The 19,428-nt window shown below is 32.5% G+C and overlaps 2 protein-coding genes across 6 annotated transcripts; one reads left to right on the top strand and one right to left on the bottom strand.

Moving 5' to 3' along the window:
• Positions 1–90: 90 nt before the first annotated feature.
• LOC131846616 (DNA repair protein RAD51 homolog 3) lies at positions 91–6,327 on the top strand. Of its 2 annotated transcripts, none has more exons than XM_059195955.1 (7): positions 91–271; positions 345–475; positions 1,167–1,273; positions 1,468–1,634; positions 2,029–2,169; positions 4,272–4,460; positions 5,909–6,327. In XM_059195955.1, the coding sequence occupies exons 1-7, from the start codon at positions 227–229 to the stop codon at positions 5,939–5,941; spliced, it is 813 nt and encodes a 270-aa protein (XP_059051938.1). In that variant the 5' UTR covers positions 91–226; the 3' UTR covers positions 5,942–6,327. The 2 variants fall into 2 exon arrangements, with proteins under 2 accessions (XP_059051938.1, XP_059051939.1); XM_059195956.1 differs by having other exon boundaries at positions 97–271; positions 2,029–2,157.
• LOC131846614 (annexin B9) lies at positions 5,952–18,984 on the bottom strand. 4 transcript variants are annotated; one of them, XM_059195951.1, is made up of 8 exons: positions 18,877–18,984; positions 18,589–18,628; positions 17,582–17,758; positions 12,487–12,691; positions 10,988–11,217; positions 9,770–9,866; positions 8,255–8,436; positions 5,952–7,156 (listed from the first exon to the last, which is right to left on the bottom strand). In XM_059195951.1, the coding sequence occupies exons 2-8, from the start codon at positions 18,616–18,618 to the stop codon at positions 7,106–7,108; spliced, it is 972 nt and encodes a 323-aa protein (XP_059051934.1). In that variant the 5' UTR covers positions 18,619–18,628; positions 18,877–18,984; the 3' UTR covers positions 5,952–7,105. The 4 variants fall into 4 exon arrangements, with proteins under 4 accessions (XP_059051934.1, XP_059051935.1, XP_059051936.1 ...); XM_059195952.1 differs by having other exon boundaries at positions 5,952–6,742; XM_059195953.1 differs by having other exon boundaries at positions 5,952–6,376.
• Positions 18,985–19,428: the final 444 nt, after the last annotated feature.

The following is a 19,428-nucleotide window of genomic DNA, read 5'->3' as shown; positions in this document are numbered from 1 at the left end:
CAGTTAAATTGAGAAACCACAGACTATTTATGAGAATAGCCGTAAGAGCAGTTAAGCTGTCAGTTTTTCGGAGGTCTCAATATTATTTTCCCTCATATTTTTAAACCATTTATACATATTTTTACTTTTTAAGTAATAAAATAGTAACTTCTTCATTTTAAACTGTCTCCTCTATACAGAGGAAAAAATGTATTATAAATGTAATGTAAATGATACCAGAAAATAGATGAATTCATCATTTAAAATATATAATTGTGTCGAACTGTGGCATGTAAGTATCAAAAATATAAGACATGGAAGTAATTGTGATAGTAAGGAATTAAATAATATATATTTTTTGATAGCGTGAGACCAGTCTTCCGTCTATACCTACTTTCAGTCAAAGCCTGGACAAGATATTGGGGCATGATGGCGTTCAGCTATGTACAGTTACTGAATTATTAGGTTTACCTGGCTCAGGTAAAACTCAGATATGGTGCGTAGACATATAATTTATCATATGTTTCATTAATATTTGTATTATTGTCATAATAAGCGGTTTGGGCATGGTGTTTTATAGCTCAATAAGACTGCAGACACTTTGAAGGACTATGCTGTGAGATTTTAGTAGAAAGTAATTTTCACAAAACAATTATAAGAAACTTAAATTGAACACCTGAATAAAAACATTATAGCAATATTAATGTGTATGACATACATGTGTGTCAATATATATTCATTGAAGTTACTGTTCATGTTTATATGTAATATTAGCCACTGGCTGCAGTAAGCTTGCTATACAAGTCTGTAGATAATAATTGCCTCTTGCTGTCTGAGTTACCTAAATTATCATTCTTGTAATCCATACATATAAATAAAATTGGACTGTCTGTAATTTTAAAATAACCAATTTTTACTATATGCATAAATACAGTATGTATACCAAAAAACACTTTTTACAATTTCTGTCTGTTTGTTCGGGCTTAATTTCTGAAATGGCTGGACCGATTTTGACATGACTTTGGACATTGGCAGGTTGCTGATGTAATAAGGAGTAACTTAGGCTACTTTTATTTTAGAAAAATAAAGTTAAATTCCATGCATATGAAGTTGCGGGAACAGTTAGTCTATGATATAAATGCAAGTATTTACAGATATTTATTGATAATAACAAATTATATTTTTAGTATTCAACTATGTGCATCTGTTCAAATTCCAAACTCTCTTGGCGGTTTAGAAGCTGAAGCATTATATATAGACACCAACACACATTTTACACCATGTAGATTTAAAGGTATGTTTTGATTTCTGATTGATATTGAAGATTTTTTCAAAGGAATTCAGTGACTGTAATATATAATACACATGGTAACAAATGAAATAACTTTTTTCATGAAAAGTAACTTCTACAATGATTGCATCTTTATAATTCATATAAATTTAATAAATAATTCATTAGTAAATAAAATAAAATATTTATTTTTACAGATATAGTGGTTGCCAGTTTGCTTAAATGTCAATCTGTCCTGAGTTTTCCAACAGTAATAAATGAAGAGGATGCACTAAAAAAATTGCATTATGTCAATGCATTTGGTATTGAAAAGTTCTGTGCTTTTATTTATGGCCTTAGAAGATTTGTAGAGGAGCATTCTAATGTAATCTATTTACTATATTTTCAACTTATTTTAAGTCTGTTTAGTAGAATAAGGCTAACAAACATTAATTGTCAGGTAGGATGTATAATGAAGAGCCAATAAACACTTGTAACACTACAACCATCACTTGCGCGATTGGAGTCTGGAATTTGATATCAAATTGGAATCTAGAATTCTAACACTGACTCATAGTACTGCTACATTTCAACCATCAATCCAGAATATAGCATGCTAATAATCTGCTTAGCGACATTGAATAACCCCAGTGAATACCCATTGAGATAACATTTAATAGAAAACCTTGACATTTTTGAAATATTTCTTCACTCGACAAAAAAAATATGATTAATATTTATAATTGCTTAAAAGTGAAAATTTGATTTATCTGTTCCAGATACGACTGATAGTGATAGATTCAATAGCCTTTCCATTCAAAGAAGGTATATCACCTGGACAAAGAACAGGTTTATTGTTCAGACTAATGGCTGATTTGCAGAGGTTGGCCATGGAAAAACAAATAGCTGTAAGTAAACAGGTAGAAGAAAATGGTTTTTGTTTTTACAGAAGATACTCTGGATTATAATGCATTGTGTTCACAAAAAATATTTTATACTAGTAACTAATTGTAAATAGACATTACTACAGATGGTATATTACAACTTTTTCATATATTTGGAATGGCAAATGAGCTGACGGCCCAGTAAGCGACAACCATGGCCTATTGACATGAACAGCATCACAGTTATGATATGATTTCCGTGATACCATTCATGCTTTGCAATTCCCATGGACTGAGATGTCATGATTCTTATTTTGTAATTTTACTGCCTAAGCAACTGCCTACAATCGAAACAGCCACAAAGCAAGCCCCTTCGCTATTGAAATAAGCGACGGAGATGGAGTAACGAGAATTTGTTAGTAATCCTCCTTACAGGCTTGTATTTATTACTCATAATTGAAAAAAAAAGGCTTTTTAATAATTTTGATCTGCAAATAAAAATATTATTTCATAATTATTTATGACCCAGTCAACGCAGCGGTAGGCGATCCACAAGTCACATATCTATCACCACTCATATGGACTCTATCACCACTTATATGGTTAAGCAGAATTATTTTGCCGTAACTGGATTTTTGCGGTTTAAAGTATTGATGGCATATGACATATGGCAGTAAATATATAGTGTACCTATTATGGTTCAAGTTATTCATACAAAATGCCCGTGGCGAGTCACGCGTTTTGATAGATATGTGACTTGTGGATCGCCTACCGCTGCGTTGACTGGGTCATAAATAATTATGAAATAATATTTTTATTACATAAGGAAATTTACATCTGTTATCCCCTTAAATTGCAGCGCTAACTACTAAAAACATAGATAAAAGCTATGAATGTTTGCGGAAAATATCTTTATAATGATAAAAAGGGATTTTCATCAAACAAGGCAGCATATAGAAAAGACATAACACTAAGTGTCACTTTGAATATCATCTGCACGAAGAGACATGTACAACTCACAGCGCCTCCGGGTTTCTATAGAAATAGAACGCTATTTCGATAGAAATAAATAATAAATACAATGGTGTGAACGCACACCATTGTAATACCTTCCCCTTAGACTGACCCGCCCGCCCCATTTAAGAGTTCTAAATTACGAAGGCCTAGGCCGTGATTCGAACCCTTAGTGGTAGTTTCAGACTGAAGTTGTATCCATCATGTTCTTCCGCCCGCATATTGGTCGGTGAAGGCTGTAAAGGTTAGCTGCAGATAACAGTATTAGTATAGTTAAAAAAAGTAATTTTTTTTTTCAGGATAATTCACACAGCGTGAATTTTCCTGAATCATGAAAAAATCTAGTCCAACGCTAAGCAGAGCTTGTGTTATGGTTAATAGACCAGTTGTCTGTTGTCTATAAATACATATATATTTTTTTCTTTGTAAATATATTCTTAATATATATCGGAAACACCCAGATCGATACGAACAATTATTCTCATGAATACAAATGTTTGTACCGTGCCAGGAATCGAATCCGCGTCCATCGAACGTAAAGCGGTATGTCATATATTATATATTGTCTATTTATATATTATATACTGACTTCTCATTCGGCTTCCTTCTAATAAACATTATAATCTTGCGTCTGATTGATTCACACTGCCCACTCTCAACATTTATTAAGACACTCACCACATACTGACTGACCGCAAACTGATCTTGGATATTAAACACTTGCCCTCTGCATTCGATCTCTCGCCCCATTCCATATTACGGTCGATATTTCGAACCTTGGTACATGCCTTCAGAATAAATATGCATACGTTAAATAGGAGTTGACCTTCAGTCGCTCTACAACAAATGTTCTTCGCGGGTTTGGAGTGCCCTCCGTACTCACCTTTATTATCAACCGGCAAATAAAGCCGAGTCAACATCTCTATAATTATTCCAAAACTATTCACTCCTAAAAGTAGCGACCGTATACTGACAGTGTAACCGCTGTATTGAATATAATGTAATAATAATAGTTCTAAAGTAAGATTGTATACATATTTTTCCACCAACTTCATGATGTAAACAAAATAATGCAAAAACCACGTAATCTCAATCATGGCACTTTTGCTTGTATCATTTGACAGGTAGTGTTAACGAATGAAATGAGTACAAGAGTGGGCCTATCGACGGGGTCCGTCGTGGGTTCTTTAGGTGATGCTTGGGCGCATCGCTGCAACAAGCGCGTGCTTCTTTCAGTGGCTAGTCACTCGAGTGAGCGACTGGCGTTGTCACTCAAAAGTAATACTGCTTATAACAATGTGGCAAGATTTAAGGTAAATATATTTATAGATAACTTCTTCGGCTTTTTTTACATAAAAAATAGCATATTACGGAAATATGCTATTTTTTATGTACGAGGACGGCCTCGTGATGCATACTATCTTCGCGTCAAATGTAATTAAGATCCGTTCACCTATTTAATCGAGAATAGGTTACAGACAAACAGACAGCCACAATTTGATATTATATTATATTTTTTAAGGTTTTTAATTTTAGGTTCTTTATTGTATAATTAAGTTGTATGTATATCATTTAATATAAAATGTGACTTAAAGCTTTTTTCGAATAATAATATTAAATACGTTTACGGCAAGTGTACATGATCATATCAAATACAGGACAGTTAAATAAAATATGATCTTTAGAATATAAGTATGGTTCAATATTAATTTTTCTATCATTCAGATGACTGATAGATGATAAGCGCTGGCATGTGGTATTTGGACAAGGAATACTAATAATAGAAATCATTGGTGGTAGTTGGAGGAGCTATATGTTGAGAGATATACCTATGTTTACTAACAAGCATAGGCTTGTTAGTAAACAGATATAGATATATGCAGCAGATAATGTACAATATTACATTAAAGGCTTTTTAATATTCCTTGTAGGTACAAGTTACCAATGAATAATTGGAGGAAAAGAATGTTATTTATGTGGTAAATAGGATGTTATGCCGATATATGCCGATCTACATAATTATAAGCTATATTTAACTATATCATGTCATTCATTGTTATTTGTATAATACATGTTATTTAACCGGAGTGATTGACTTATTGGACCAATGCCAAATTTATATGGGATATTCCTAGTATTATGGTAGTATGCATGTAAAAATATTTTGGTTCCCTGCCAGTTGATTGACAAACTAAACTACAATACATTTTTCAATATGATTTGTTTTAGCTTTTTCTATCTACAACTATTCCTACTTTGTTGTGCACGTTAGTAACTGAATTATATACATATAAAGATTTATAATTTATTTAATGGTTCGATGTTTTATAATATAAAGTATGACTGTTTTGTTATTTTATAATACGAAACAACGTCGAAAGAGTTATAATATCTAAAATAAGTTTACAAGACTGTATTTTTATGAAGAAATTTAGCCTGAAGTATGCACCAGGAAGTCTATTCTGGAGTAATAGATTTCAATGGAAATGTAAATAAGATTAAACCAAAAAATCGATGCTTACTCCTTTCTATTAATTACGAAATTCAAGTGAATAAAAAGAAGCATAAATCGCAATACACTGTCATTGGATCTGAATTAGTTTCCAGATTAAACCGGCTGTTTGGGATTATTTTATTATCTACACAAAAATACTCGTTGCACAAAAAAATTACTCATGTTGAATACCAATTAATTAAACACTTACCTGCTCCTTATTTACTGAACCACCTGTATATGTAATCATTAATTCTTAATTTCCAGATAACGCAAGAAGGGATTAGGGACGTGGAATGAAACAAACGTAAACATTTAATCGTACATAGTTTAATTTGTAGTTAATGTGTATATTATATAAACAAAACTACAGCACCAATAAATATATCATTTTCACAAATATCAAGCTTCATTTCTATATCTCAACAATCATAAAATTTAAAGGCAGTTTCCGGTCGGAACTGAGTGCTTAGTGCTTTTAACAACAAGGCGAACATTCACAAATTCTTTATAGTATTATTATGCTATTTCTTACGAAACGATAGTGAGTAACACGCGTTTGTAGTCCCCCTTTGTATCATCCTGCAAAATATTACACTGTACTTCGCAACATGGTTCTAAGTTATAAATATATCATGCAAATGCAAAGCTAACGACTACTTAATAAATGTTTATTTTGCAGGATTAAGCACATAGTGTGACTAACACATTCCTGAAGTCACCAGTTAGGTCTTCCTGTAACCAATATTGAAAACCAATACTGAACAAACGTTAGCGTACAAAAGTAAAAAGAAACTGGCCCATATATTACTTAAGACTCACACACGTGCATTCGAGGTAAGCATTCGATAAGAATATAATCAATACACTATATTTAAGTAGCTTAAAAAGTAGATAGAATAAAAAAATAAATGTCTTTAAATGGAAAATGCAATATTAAGTGACATTATACTCGTTTACAAAAATATATTACTTTAAACACTAGAAAGGTGCACAGCGAAATGGCGCTCGTAATACTGAGTGTTATTTAACTCTGTATGTAGTAGGTATTTAGTAACACATTGTCGAGAGTAGTTGGCCGATCGGACCTCCTATGTCCTCCTGAAAAATCGCAACAACTACTTGTAAAACTAAAACAAAAACAAGTGAATGCAGCTCGACCATGTCCTCATGCACGAAAATATGTTAGCTACTGTGCAACGAAAGTTACATGAACGTGATTAGAAAGCAAAATATACAGATCGATTGAGACATTTACAACTTATAATTGGGTAACCTACGGTAAGGGTGCACTGAAGGCAAAACTATGTATATAGCAGATTTGTTGAGACTCAAAATGGCTTGTCTTCAGTGCGGCCCTAGCAGATCTCTTAACATCCTAACAATTGACGGATAATGAACTTAAATAATCAGATAGGTGGTTATGGCAAACGATGCGGTCCTGATCAAGTCCAGCCCGTTAATTTATTCGACAAGGGTCAATAAAGCCTTCTTGTAATCTCCGGACGTGTCATCCTGTAATCAAAATGTATGACGATTCTGTACCTGTCTTTCGATATTTCTTTATTTCCAAAGCGATCCAAATTTTGTTTTAATTCGTTGCTCAAACTTGCGGTTAGCAACACCTTTGTTCCGTAAAGGATTAACATATATTTTTTGTTATCAACGTTAAAAACGTCACAATTTTAAGCAAAACCGTTCATTATCACATGATCACACCGGTCCCTATTTTTTGTATACATAAATAGATCTGTATAAAGATACCGTTAGTGTTATATTTTTAATATGACAATGAAAAGAATAGATGAACGGAGTATCAACTATTTTTTCATGCTGATTATTTTCTATTTAAATGCGTAATTATGGGTCAGTTTCTTGATCTAATGCTTGAAGTGTTTTAGGGATATCCATGCGATGATATATATGCTCATTATTGATATATATTGTACATTAAATAGGTATATGTGGTGTATATACATTTAAATATGATTTAAAACTGGGGTACGTTAATAGTGCTAGTGAGATGCTAACATTATTAATCTTCAGCTTTGGAAAATGTTTTTGCTGAAGGCAGTAGTAGAGATAAGGCAGTGAAATTATATCTTTTAACATGAGGCATGACATCTTAATCTTCCGGAATGGCAACGCATGAATGGTATCATGTGATGATGCGATATGCGTAGTGCTGTTTGTATATGTATAGATGACGATGTTACCGCTTACCATCTGGCGGATCATCAGCCTGTTTGCTATTCCCATTACATTAAATGTATTGTGATTATGTATATGTGATATTTTCAGCAAATCGCAAAGATACTCATCTCACTGGCTTAATTTTTCAATAATGAAATGAGAGGGGATAAGACTTTGATAATTCAGAGGTACTGCTCACATTATGATTATAAAAGCCACAAATAAAACAAACAATAAATAATTAGTTGATTTGGTTACATGTGTTAGCATAATACATAAATATATAAACACTATGGAAGTATCTGATATAGTGTACCATGGAATTCAGAACATAACTAATATGAGTGCAAATTTGTATTTATATTAAGTAAAGCTTTCTAAAAAGAAAATCGAACCAGTTTTTAAATGAAAAGTACTTACAGCAATCCAGGTCTCCAGGGGCTTGCCGTATTTATCAAGGAAAGCCTGTTTAATGTCACCGAGGTCGATTTCAGAACGGCTCACGATGATTCTTATGAGGGTCTTGTCGTTTGTTCCTAGACCTTTCATGGAGTAGTAAAGACGCTCAGCAAAGAAGCCCACTTTGCTTTTCACACACTTGACTAAAAACAAACATATTATAATGTTAGCCGACAAATGTATGAGATTTGAATATATGAAGAGTTTACCCTCGTCTACGAATATTTTAACAGTAGTCGGGTTAAATTAAAATTATGATAATTAATAAAAAAATATAATTAACATTTTGATATAGGTCAAATTGTTATAGGGTATGTTCTGGTATAGTAATTAATTCAATTCTACTATGAAAATAGCCAACCGGACTGGACTTTGTATTTTAGACAAGTAAAAAGCAATGGAGATTAATATTATTATAGGCTGTATTACATAATGTTAGGTAAGTACCGAATCCTGAACTGTACTGCAAATGAGTAAGCATTGTCAATTGTCGACGCCACTTATCGTGGTAACCTTAACACTATGAAATACAGGTATCTATATTTGAATCCAACGCTGGAATTGAGCAAGCCTGTAGGTAACTCTCCCCCGAATTAAAGTTACGTTTTCCTGTTTGCTTCAAATAAATATACATGTTTTGTATACAAATACATAGTGTTAACTAGATTTAAAGTCACAATCTTTTGGTCGAGTAATAAATTACTTAGTCACTACGCTTACACATTTTGTATTTAAAATATGTAGGTATATCATAATTCAAAATTTGATTTAAATACTTTTGAAAGTGCTACAATTTTTGTTATTATTTTATGTCTACTACTGAATTGGGAAGGTTGGAGATAAACAAACAATACCAGATTTGTGTCAAATAATTATGAAACTCGTGACAAAATGTTACAATGGCTAGACAAAAAAGTTGAACGCTCGTGGCGAGGTCGCGTCACGACTTCCTGTTTGAAACAGATTAGATCCACGACCTTGCTGTAAACAACAGTCATCATACCCTTAAATTGTTATTATAATGTTTATTATTAGTTCCGATATATTATCCTAAAATAACAAAGTAATTATCGTACTACTCATATATATTGGCCAGTTACGTCAGCAACCTTATTCCATCAAAAATACTACCTTCACTATATAGGTAGAATTACATATTCATTCTGTTTGCTTACTACGCTATTCATGGTCATTTCCGTACGAAATAAAATATGATTACAACTTTAATATTAACGAAATAATACAAAGGTACGATCTTAAAAAATATGCCATATTATCTTCACGGAAAAGCGTTGACGTGGTAGAGAGTACACAGTGCTGAGTCGCTTACAATAAACAGATCGAAACGCAGAAATCTAATATTTAGATACCTCATTAATAAGATTAGAACCTAAGTTGGTACTTGATAGTAATACTTAAAATGGTCGGCATAGATGTGATTAGTACATCGCGTCATACAACATCATTTTAACTTACCAATAGCCAACATGCCTTTCTCGACACTTCCAGAGAATTCTTTCTTAATAGATTCCTCGATGTCCGTTCCAGTGAGCGCTTCGAACTCGGCGAAGATCTGTAACCATTGACCCATCATTTAAATACATGACAGGCACACAAACCATGAATAATTAATGCAGGAGTCGGACTTTACTGTGCACTTTAAATGAAACAAGTCATTGAGTTTGATGAGTCACAATTATGTGTTTATAATTACAATTCAGCACTATGAATTTTTTGCCTTTAGTACCAACGTATCTATTAACATGAGTAGGTACCCTCAGTGAACAGTCTGTTAAGACTTCATTGAATTAGCAAGGTCAAAACAATAGCTAACTTTTCGAATGTTTTTAGCTAGGAGTATTAGTAGTAGTAGCTAGGAATACATTTACATTGGATTGTAAGACATTCTAGGGCCTAGAAATCTCATTAAATGGTTAAAAAAAGTAGAACCCTAATTTCATTCAAAAATAAAAATCAATTGCGTCACAACGGATGCATAACTGCCATTAACATTTTGCTTTAACTATGCGCAATGACATACTTTAATCATTAATTACCAATGGCAGCAGTGAATCACCCGAGATGTTTGTAATTCTACTGCAAAAACTACAGGACGGATTGTAATGAAACACAGATAGATGACATTCTATATTAACACATGTGATATTTTTAACTAGAACACATACAGGCCACGCCGCGGAATACAAGTAGTGGACTATTAAGTAGCTACAGTTTATTTTAGATCCATCAACGCGGTGTTTATCTGGACACGGTACACCAATAAATCAGTTGCAATTAACAGATTTTATGAAAAACGTGATAATTAAAATTCTAGGAAGTTCAGTCACGCGAAAAGTACTCAGTTTAACACTGCTGCTTTTCAATCTACATTTTTAAACATAAATGTTTCAAAAATGTAAGTAGATTTAAAAGCAATGAATGAATTCCTTTGTTGGTAAAACCTACATATAATAAAATACATACAGTTATTAAACAATTTGTTACGCTGTACCAAAATTTCTAACTTCAATCGATATTTTTTCTGTATAATCCATAAAACAATTGGTAAACTGATTGGGGTAAGTCTTTTTGGTTATTTATAATTGTTTATAAATTTTATTACATTTTTAGATTATATTAAATGTTTTAAGAACAATTAACATTGCTAATGTAGGTACGTGAGTATGTCCTTACCTGTCTTAATTGTTGGTAGGACCGTGTAATGAGAATGGAATTGAAGACCGACTCATCGGTGCCCCATTGGCCTTCGCCAGCGGCCGCTAATGCTTCCGCATCCGACTTTGCGGCCGCTTCATCCACACCTTGGTTCTCATCACGGTTGGCCATGCACAGCGATACGCATAATCTCTTGAAATGTCCTGAGGTGTCGCCTTTCAGATCAGATTCTAGGCTCTTGTTGTACACTGAAAATAAAGTATTGAGGGAATTAAATTTAATATCCACTAGAAAACTAAACGTCGGGGGGAAGGGGTCGTTCAAGGACGCAATTGACGCAACATTAAAAAACCGTAAGCTTTATTGACCAATTTTTTTTTCACAGTAATGTAAATTAATTTAGCAGAGTAACTAATATTCAAAAGAAAAGAGTTTCGAATAAATATTGCGAGTGATCGAAAGGTTTTAGAATTAATATTTTAAAACTTGCAGGTTTAATTAAAACCATTCTTGAGTCGTGACCCAATTGTCTATATTTTACCCCACTCAGGTGCTCCATTAATACAAGTACTTATTAGATATATGCGTATAGATAGAGTAAATAATCTATGCCTATTTACTACAATTAACAATGTTATTTACAGCAATAGTGATTTCATCTATTCGCATGTTCTAAAGTTGCCAACCTATAAGTACACTCACGCACAATCGCGTCGAAATAGAAAGCATACCAATGTAGGTACTACTATTGAAAACAATCGATTTTACACTAAATATCAGAGAATCGTAAGTAAATAATATATCTATACAGGCTATTAGCGAGTTATTTATAAAAAAGATTCTACTAGAAACTTATTAAGTGTTCTTTGAAATCCACCGTTCATGTTGTAGTTTTAATTGCTTATTATGAATCTATACAAACAGACGTCGATTAATTTCATACATTTGAAATTTAGAACATTTTAGTGTTTCGAGCAGGACACTCGATGGCGAAAGATATTATCTAAAATGCTATAACATACTAAACATTATGGAATTTATAATCGCATTTAATATTTTTTTAGATTATTTTTGGGGTTTGTCTGATAACTCAAAAATTACTTAATTTTATTAAATTTTGTATAAAACACCATTTTTAGAGTAACTTATAAGAATAGGGTAAACCAACGTTTGCAGAATCTGCTAGTATAGAAATAATGTAAAACCACAAATATGACCGCAAGTAGAACATTAATAGAATAAATCGCATTGACACGAGGCTTTCTTTGATAAATAATCGTGGTGATAGATACCTAACTACATATAAATTGCAAAATAAAGACTATATTCATTTTACATGATTACATTAAGTAAGGTATTCGTTCGTTTCACCAAATAGTATAAACAAAGTCATTATCCACGTCTGTTTGTCTACTTAAGTATTTTTACGTAACCTTAGTATAAATTTTTTTATGTAACGTAAATACGTTTGCACCTGTGGAAATCTGCGATTTTTATAAAGTAGTGAATTTACTCACATTGTTCATAGAAAGCCGAAATAGTTCTGATGCCGTAGTTGGACAGTGTGCACAGGATCTCGATGATAGCTTCCTCATCGGTTCCAACCCCCGCGACCGCATCATGCAACTCCTTAGCATAGAAGTGCGGTAGAGGAGTCATGAGCGCAATGATCACATTCTCCAAGTTACCGCCCAGCTCGCTCTTCAGTTCGCTGATCAGATCCTAGACAAGATAAATAAACATCTTGTTAAAAAATAAATATACTTTTACCTTCATATATACTGTAACTACCGCATGGGATAGTCAGAACTATTGTAAACTCAAGTGTGTTTGGCGTGGTGAAGGTAACATTAATATAATAATAATTACGGACTGAGAAGTTAAAGGAAGGTAAAAATAATAAGATAACCCCGGACAACTCACACTGTGGGTATCTAGTCCCAAACCACAGATAACATTATATGTATTACATATAACCCAAGTTTGTAGTGGACATAATAAAAAAAAAAATAGAATTACCTACGTTTTTAGATTAATATTTTTTGTTACTTACATACCTACACAATATACAATAAAAATCAAACCAATTAAATATATTTCGAATGCATATCTACTATTTTATTGCACACATAAATACATTATGTAACACCTATACGTATACCCTCTAATACTAATAGTCTCCATATAATCGTAGAACTTAACATTTTAATATGTTTTAAATGGAAATTGTTATCAATTATATTACATAATTAAGACCCTGGTAAATTGTACAGACGGATTATATCATAATATGCATATATGATTTTAACAGATGTTTAGACCATGTGTGTAAACACAGGACGTGTTAGAATTATCTGTGTCAAGTTGAGACAAATAAAATGTCATGCTTTGATGTATAATTTAACAGATAAAATAAATAATGTTCTAAATTAATATGACCGGAATTGAATCAGACAATAATAAAGTCATAGTAGAGTTTCCTATGACTTTCCTAATGTTATATTTTTATGAAGTGTGAAGACATGATTTTTATTGGATGGCTATGGAATGGTGCATTGCGCTAACGATACGAGTATATGTTTATATATACGTTAACGGATTGAAGATGATTACGAAATCAGGTGAGTTTGGACACCTGTTTTTCATCAGGAATTAAATACGATTATCTCCAGGGAGGACTGCATGGAATTTAATTGACTGAAAGGAAAAGAATTTACAAGTAATAATTCTACCAGTGGGGCCACTGCTAATTATCCACTCCCCCAATATAGAATGTAATGTTGTATGTGTAAGTATGATGAGATTGCTAGCATAGTCTACATTACTCAGGTCAAACCGACCTTCACATGTTCCTCCCTAGAGACAGTAATTATTAATTTAAGTGAAATTGCCTTAATGCAATCAGCATAAGCAGTAGCTTCAATAAAACTGCAATAGGTTTAGAGTATTAAATTACTTGTAACTTGTATTTTTGCACAATTTAATTAAATAAACCTAAATAACGTCAATTCTAGTGGTGCGTCGGTATAACATCGATATCTCTGGTAACATTGGCAGCTTTTAAAAAGTAAATAGCTTTGAATATGAGTGCCAATGACTAACATCGTCATTGTTCTAGTTTCCGATTCTGAGTAAGCGATCTGGCAATTAACCTAGCAGTTTACGTCACCAAATACCTATATCACACACGATTATACCTTTACATAGGTAATGTAATAAATAATATTCATCGTGCATAATACGTTCATGATATTTACATTTCATGGACTTGTATAAACGAAATTGAATTGCTTCAGACATTCTGTATGAAGTCGTCTCTTACGGTGTTGACAACAATTTATTATTAACGTTCTTATTGTGTATATATTTTACATATTGGTTACCGAGATCCCTCTGGTTAAAATTACTAGCGTATTTCTCTGACAAGCAACTAGTTCATTTAATTTTACCATTATAAATTGAATGTTTACAATAATCATTTTCTTTAATTAACGGTTTTGATAAAATACACATTTTTCCCTGTTTGGTATGTTGTTGCATTCAATAGTCAAGTTAATTATAATTTATTAGTATAGAGCGAATAAATTATTGTTATACCAACATATGGGCATATTGGCTCAATGAGTTGCTGAGGCAAATAATAATCCTACTTAATATGAAGGTCAAAGTAAGTTTGTTTGTTGTGATTTCTAATTGCTGAATCTAATGTAATAAATTTCATTTATTGACTGTGTATGACACTCAAATATGTATGTAATGACTACTCCCACTGAACAGACTTCTCTGTACTGTACTGTAACTTCTCTAGTATATAGTAGTAGTAGTAGTAGTAGTAGTACTAGATATCCTTATAATTTTCTTGTTACCTCCATGTAGGTATATAGGTACTCAGAATATTAGGTTTCTCTGTCAAAATATCTAAATGTTTCTAAATGTTATGTATCTTCATTGTTATGGTAATATTATTAAGTTATTTTACGTATTAAATATAAGAATTGTTTATGCTAGACGCTGTCACAGAAGCAACAGCAAAAAATACTGCTGAATATGGCGGACAGATTCTAGGTAAGTAATGATAATCAAACACTTAATCATCAACAACCTTCAACGTACTGTTATAACTCGTGTGATGAAACAGAGTTCCTCTTTGAGCTTGATGTAGTAAACGCTGTGAATCAACGATGACTAAGAACCTGTAAGGTTATAATCAAGGTCATCGCCGTGAGAGAATTTGGCCCATTCGCTGATGTTATCAACTCAAGGTTTAAAGTATCTACCAGTAGCGGTGATTTAACAAAAATAGATTAAAAAATATTATATACTATGCTGTAATAGTATGCACGTCTGGAGAATAAAAATATTATGGTATCTATCGGCAGCCATTTTTGTTGTTGGTAGGTATTTCTCATCCATCTAATAAGTAACGGTCATTCAAAATCGTGAACGAATTTTTCATATCCTCCAGTGACATATAAATCAGACTCACACTGACTCTTTTCAAAGTAGTCTAGTATAGGCATCACGCGCCCGTTGTTTCACTAAAAACGTGATACCTATTGGTTTTTTAGATCTCAATTAAATAGGTATAATAGGAAATCCGTTTTATAAAGAAAATTTAACTTTGAATGCAAGCCTAAAACAAAATACATTTATTATATTTAATTATAACAAATTAAAACATGTTAATAATTACGAACAGTAAACGACCTGCCCGACTGTGCTGAAAATGGGACTATTTTCGCCTCCGAATAAGTTTGGAGACTAACTATATGGTCACTTATGGATGCAATTTTACGTTTTCCTGATTAAGATTGTAAAGATGTCCTCGTTTGATTGTCAAGCTGAAGACGTTTATTTGAATTGAAGGCTAGTCTATTCTGTCTAACGCAACAGGAATTGTATGCAATTGAATGCCATTTCTGTTCAATTGTAAGGAAAAAATAACTAAAGGTGTATGATTGGTTGGTGTCTTCCATTCTAATATTTTCTCTAATGTCATATGTGCTACATATTTATTATTAGAATCTTATACGATATGCGACTGTTTGCCTTAAGTTATCATTACATAGTATAAAACAAAGTCGCTGTCGCTGTCTGTCCGTCCCTATGTATGCTTAAATCATTAAAACTACGCAACGGATTTTGAAGCGGTTTTTTTAATAGACAGAGTGATTCAAGGGGAAAGTTTATATGTATAATACATGTACATTCGTGCGAAGCCGGGGTGGGTAGCTAGTAAACGTATAATTCATACATGTTGATACTATCCCTATAAATGAATCATAACTATGAATATGATTCATTTATTTATGTAGTCGATTTATAGGGATAGTACCTACATTATAAGTATAATTTTTTTAATGACTTGACTCATTGAAAAACATTGTTAAAATCATTCACGGAAAATATTCATTGCTATATTTCAACATTTTTATCTTATATTCTAACAGCTTGGCCATACAAGCTGGACATAGTACGCCTCTAGTTACATTGTACATTTCTGAGATCCAAATTATACATACTAATTACGATGGCATATGTATTGTAATCTATACAACATCTTCAAAATAATAAAAGCATTACTTGTATGATCTGAAGGCAGTGTTTCCCAACGTGGAGCCCACGCCCCATAGAGGGCAATTTGAAAATGGACTTTATTTCTCAACATTTCTCATTTTACCTCAACTTTTCTTTCATATACTTGCTTACAATGTACATGTAATATATAATATATACAGGGAATATAAAGAGGGCGAGGGTGACACACCCCTTATAGGGTGTGTAGTACTATTACAATGTTAGCGTGGCATCACCTTGACCGCCTCAATGGTCGTGGTTAATTCGTACGTTAATTTACCACGATTAGTTAACTGACCCGATTTCATGCTCATTCTATAATCCTCCACTGGAAGGCACCAGCCACAGTATATACCATTAGTCATAATTAAAACGTTATACTTAAAACTGAAAACCACCTATTTCATTCCTAATACTCGTGTGCGCCGATAACAGTATCGCTTTATTATAAAGTTATAAAAACATGAACATAAAAATGAAAAAAAACCGTACTCTATCCGAACTTTCACTGCAATGCTATGGGAACTCCCATCTATTTTTAATGAGTGTAGATAATAAATTTATTTTTATGGTCGTACAATATACTAAAAACGTATACGAAGTAATTCCAAAGAAGTTAATAAACAAGCAGTAAGTTATATACACAGTTATAGTACAATAGTTAATAAACAATATCAATCAACTTGAAGAGTATTTATAGGTAGTTACTTAACACGCTTTCTCACATTCCAATGACACTTATGGGTTCGATGGCAGCACAATATAAATATTGTTTTTTTCATGATGATGTTTGATTCATTTTGATTAAAAGTAGTTAAGTATTTACAGTTGTAAAGTAGATATCTATGATAATATCTACGAGCTCTGCTTATCTGTGGTTTGGGATTAAATGGCGTTGTGTGATATTTCTATTTGTATTTATTAATTTAATGCCTTTGTAAATGTACTGTAAAAACCGTGTTTTTGGGTGTAGATTAAATGATATAGTATCTAATCCGATATTGCGTTCCGATATAAATTAAAAAGTAAGCTGACCTTTCCATAGCTCGTCTTAAAAGTTTCCGCAATTTCCAATCTCTGGACGATACCACGGCGACAGAGGACATCAATGATGGCTTTCTCATCAGTGCCAAATCCTTTCATAGCCTTACGGAGGGTTTCCGCATCTGCCGCAGGCTCGAACGGCTCCGCGGGGTACACGGTAGGGGTGCACTGAAAAAATAATAACACCGTAATGATACTGAATGTGGACAACTTTCATATTTGTTTAATTAGATGTCATATTTCCACACAAACATAGTGTATAACAATTAAAGTACCTACCTACCTACTAATAAAAAATGTACCGTTGTTTTAACATGTTTCTTTGACGTCGCTATATACATACAATCTAAAATTAGAGGGGTATGAAACTTAAAATTTTGGATGTAGGTTCATTTTGTAACCACTAATAAGGAATTTCCTGAAGTAACCACGCTAACGGAAGATGACGAGTTAACGCTTGCGAGTACACAATAATGTTGGTAGGTAAAATTATATTTTATGCATTTGTAATTTTATAATTACATACAAGCAAATGATATAACAACGTCTATGATTTTTAATAAAACCATAGACGTAGACTATGAGTTGTTAGATTGAGAGTATACCATGAGTGTACAAAAGATTTGTTAGGTGCAGGAATAATAAATGCTAAGATTATATTATTTATAGGCAGGTACATTATTAGTAAGTAGTAAACGAAATTAGAAATCATTCAAATACAATTTTAATAGTTTTCACAGAATTTGATTGTTACTTATTTATTACGTGTTTTTTACATTAGGTAGGTAGGTGCCTACCTACACTATTCTTTCCATTGACATTTTTCAGTTAATATGTTTTAGTTAGCTTTGTTCTGCTGTATTTTACAGGAAGGTACGAACATACTTGTGTATAGGTACTTATCAAGTTAGCCTAGCCTCGAAAAGATGACATCATCTCGTGAGAATCAATATGTTTCGTTTTACTGAGGTGGGTAGGTATGTAGGAGGAAAACTTACCTTGTAGGGGTAGTACTGTTGTCCACTCATGTTGAGATTCCTGGAAACAACCAAATTTTGTAGTAAACAACAATTTGATGGTAGAACACAAACGCTTTCGTAGGTATATCTAAAAATAAGATTTTATTCCACCGGCTTTTACATGCACCGACGCGGCATACCGGTATTATGTTGCGTAAAGTACACGTATCCTGACCAGTTATATTTTAAGTTGTGACTGGATTTGCGACTACTATTTATAGTAATATTATTTATTAAATTTAACGAAATATGAATAATAACACCTACTTGTTTTATACAGCGACACGCCCAACAGAACCAGTATGGCGCAAACTCCGAAATTATCAACGCACTAGAATGAAACTTCGTGCGGCGGCCGGTCGCTGTGGTTTTGTTCTCCCTCTCTCGACCTTAGCGATCATCAACCTTCGGTGTATCTATTCATATGACGAATACATTTTAATTAAGAATAATATTTTAAAATGAAAAACATTTTTTGTGTTACACTATTCTTATGATTTATTTAAATATATATTTATCGTAACAGCTTAAAAAAATTCGCAAATAGGGCGACTACGGCTTAATGAAATATATACAGGAAAATATTATATTTCTGGTTGTCAAAAAATATTATAGTGTAAATTATTTTATTTTGACAGAACAAATTCTAATAACCGTCAAAATGATGAAATATTCTTAGGCTTAATATTGTAGTTTTCAACCTACCTACTTACTTACCTGTAAATTAAAACTTCTCGTGGGTTAAAGGTAAGTACTGATTACTAATAATATTAATATAATTTGGACCATAAAAAAACAAAAAATATATAAATGCCATTA

Source organism: Achroia grisella, unplaced genomic scaffold (assembly GCF_030625045.1).
Source record: "Achroia grisella isolate CSIRO2021 unplaced genomic scaffold, CSIRO_AGI_Agris_v1 utg511, whole genome shotgun sequence".
NCBI classification, from domain to species: Eukaryota; Metazoa; Arthropoda; class Insecta; order Lepidoptera; family Pyralidae; genus Achroia; species Achroia grisella.
The sequence above is the reverse complement of the archived record's forward strand: the minus strand, read 5'-3'. Positions and strand labels throughout refer to the sequence as shown.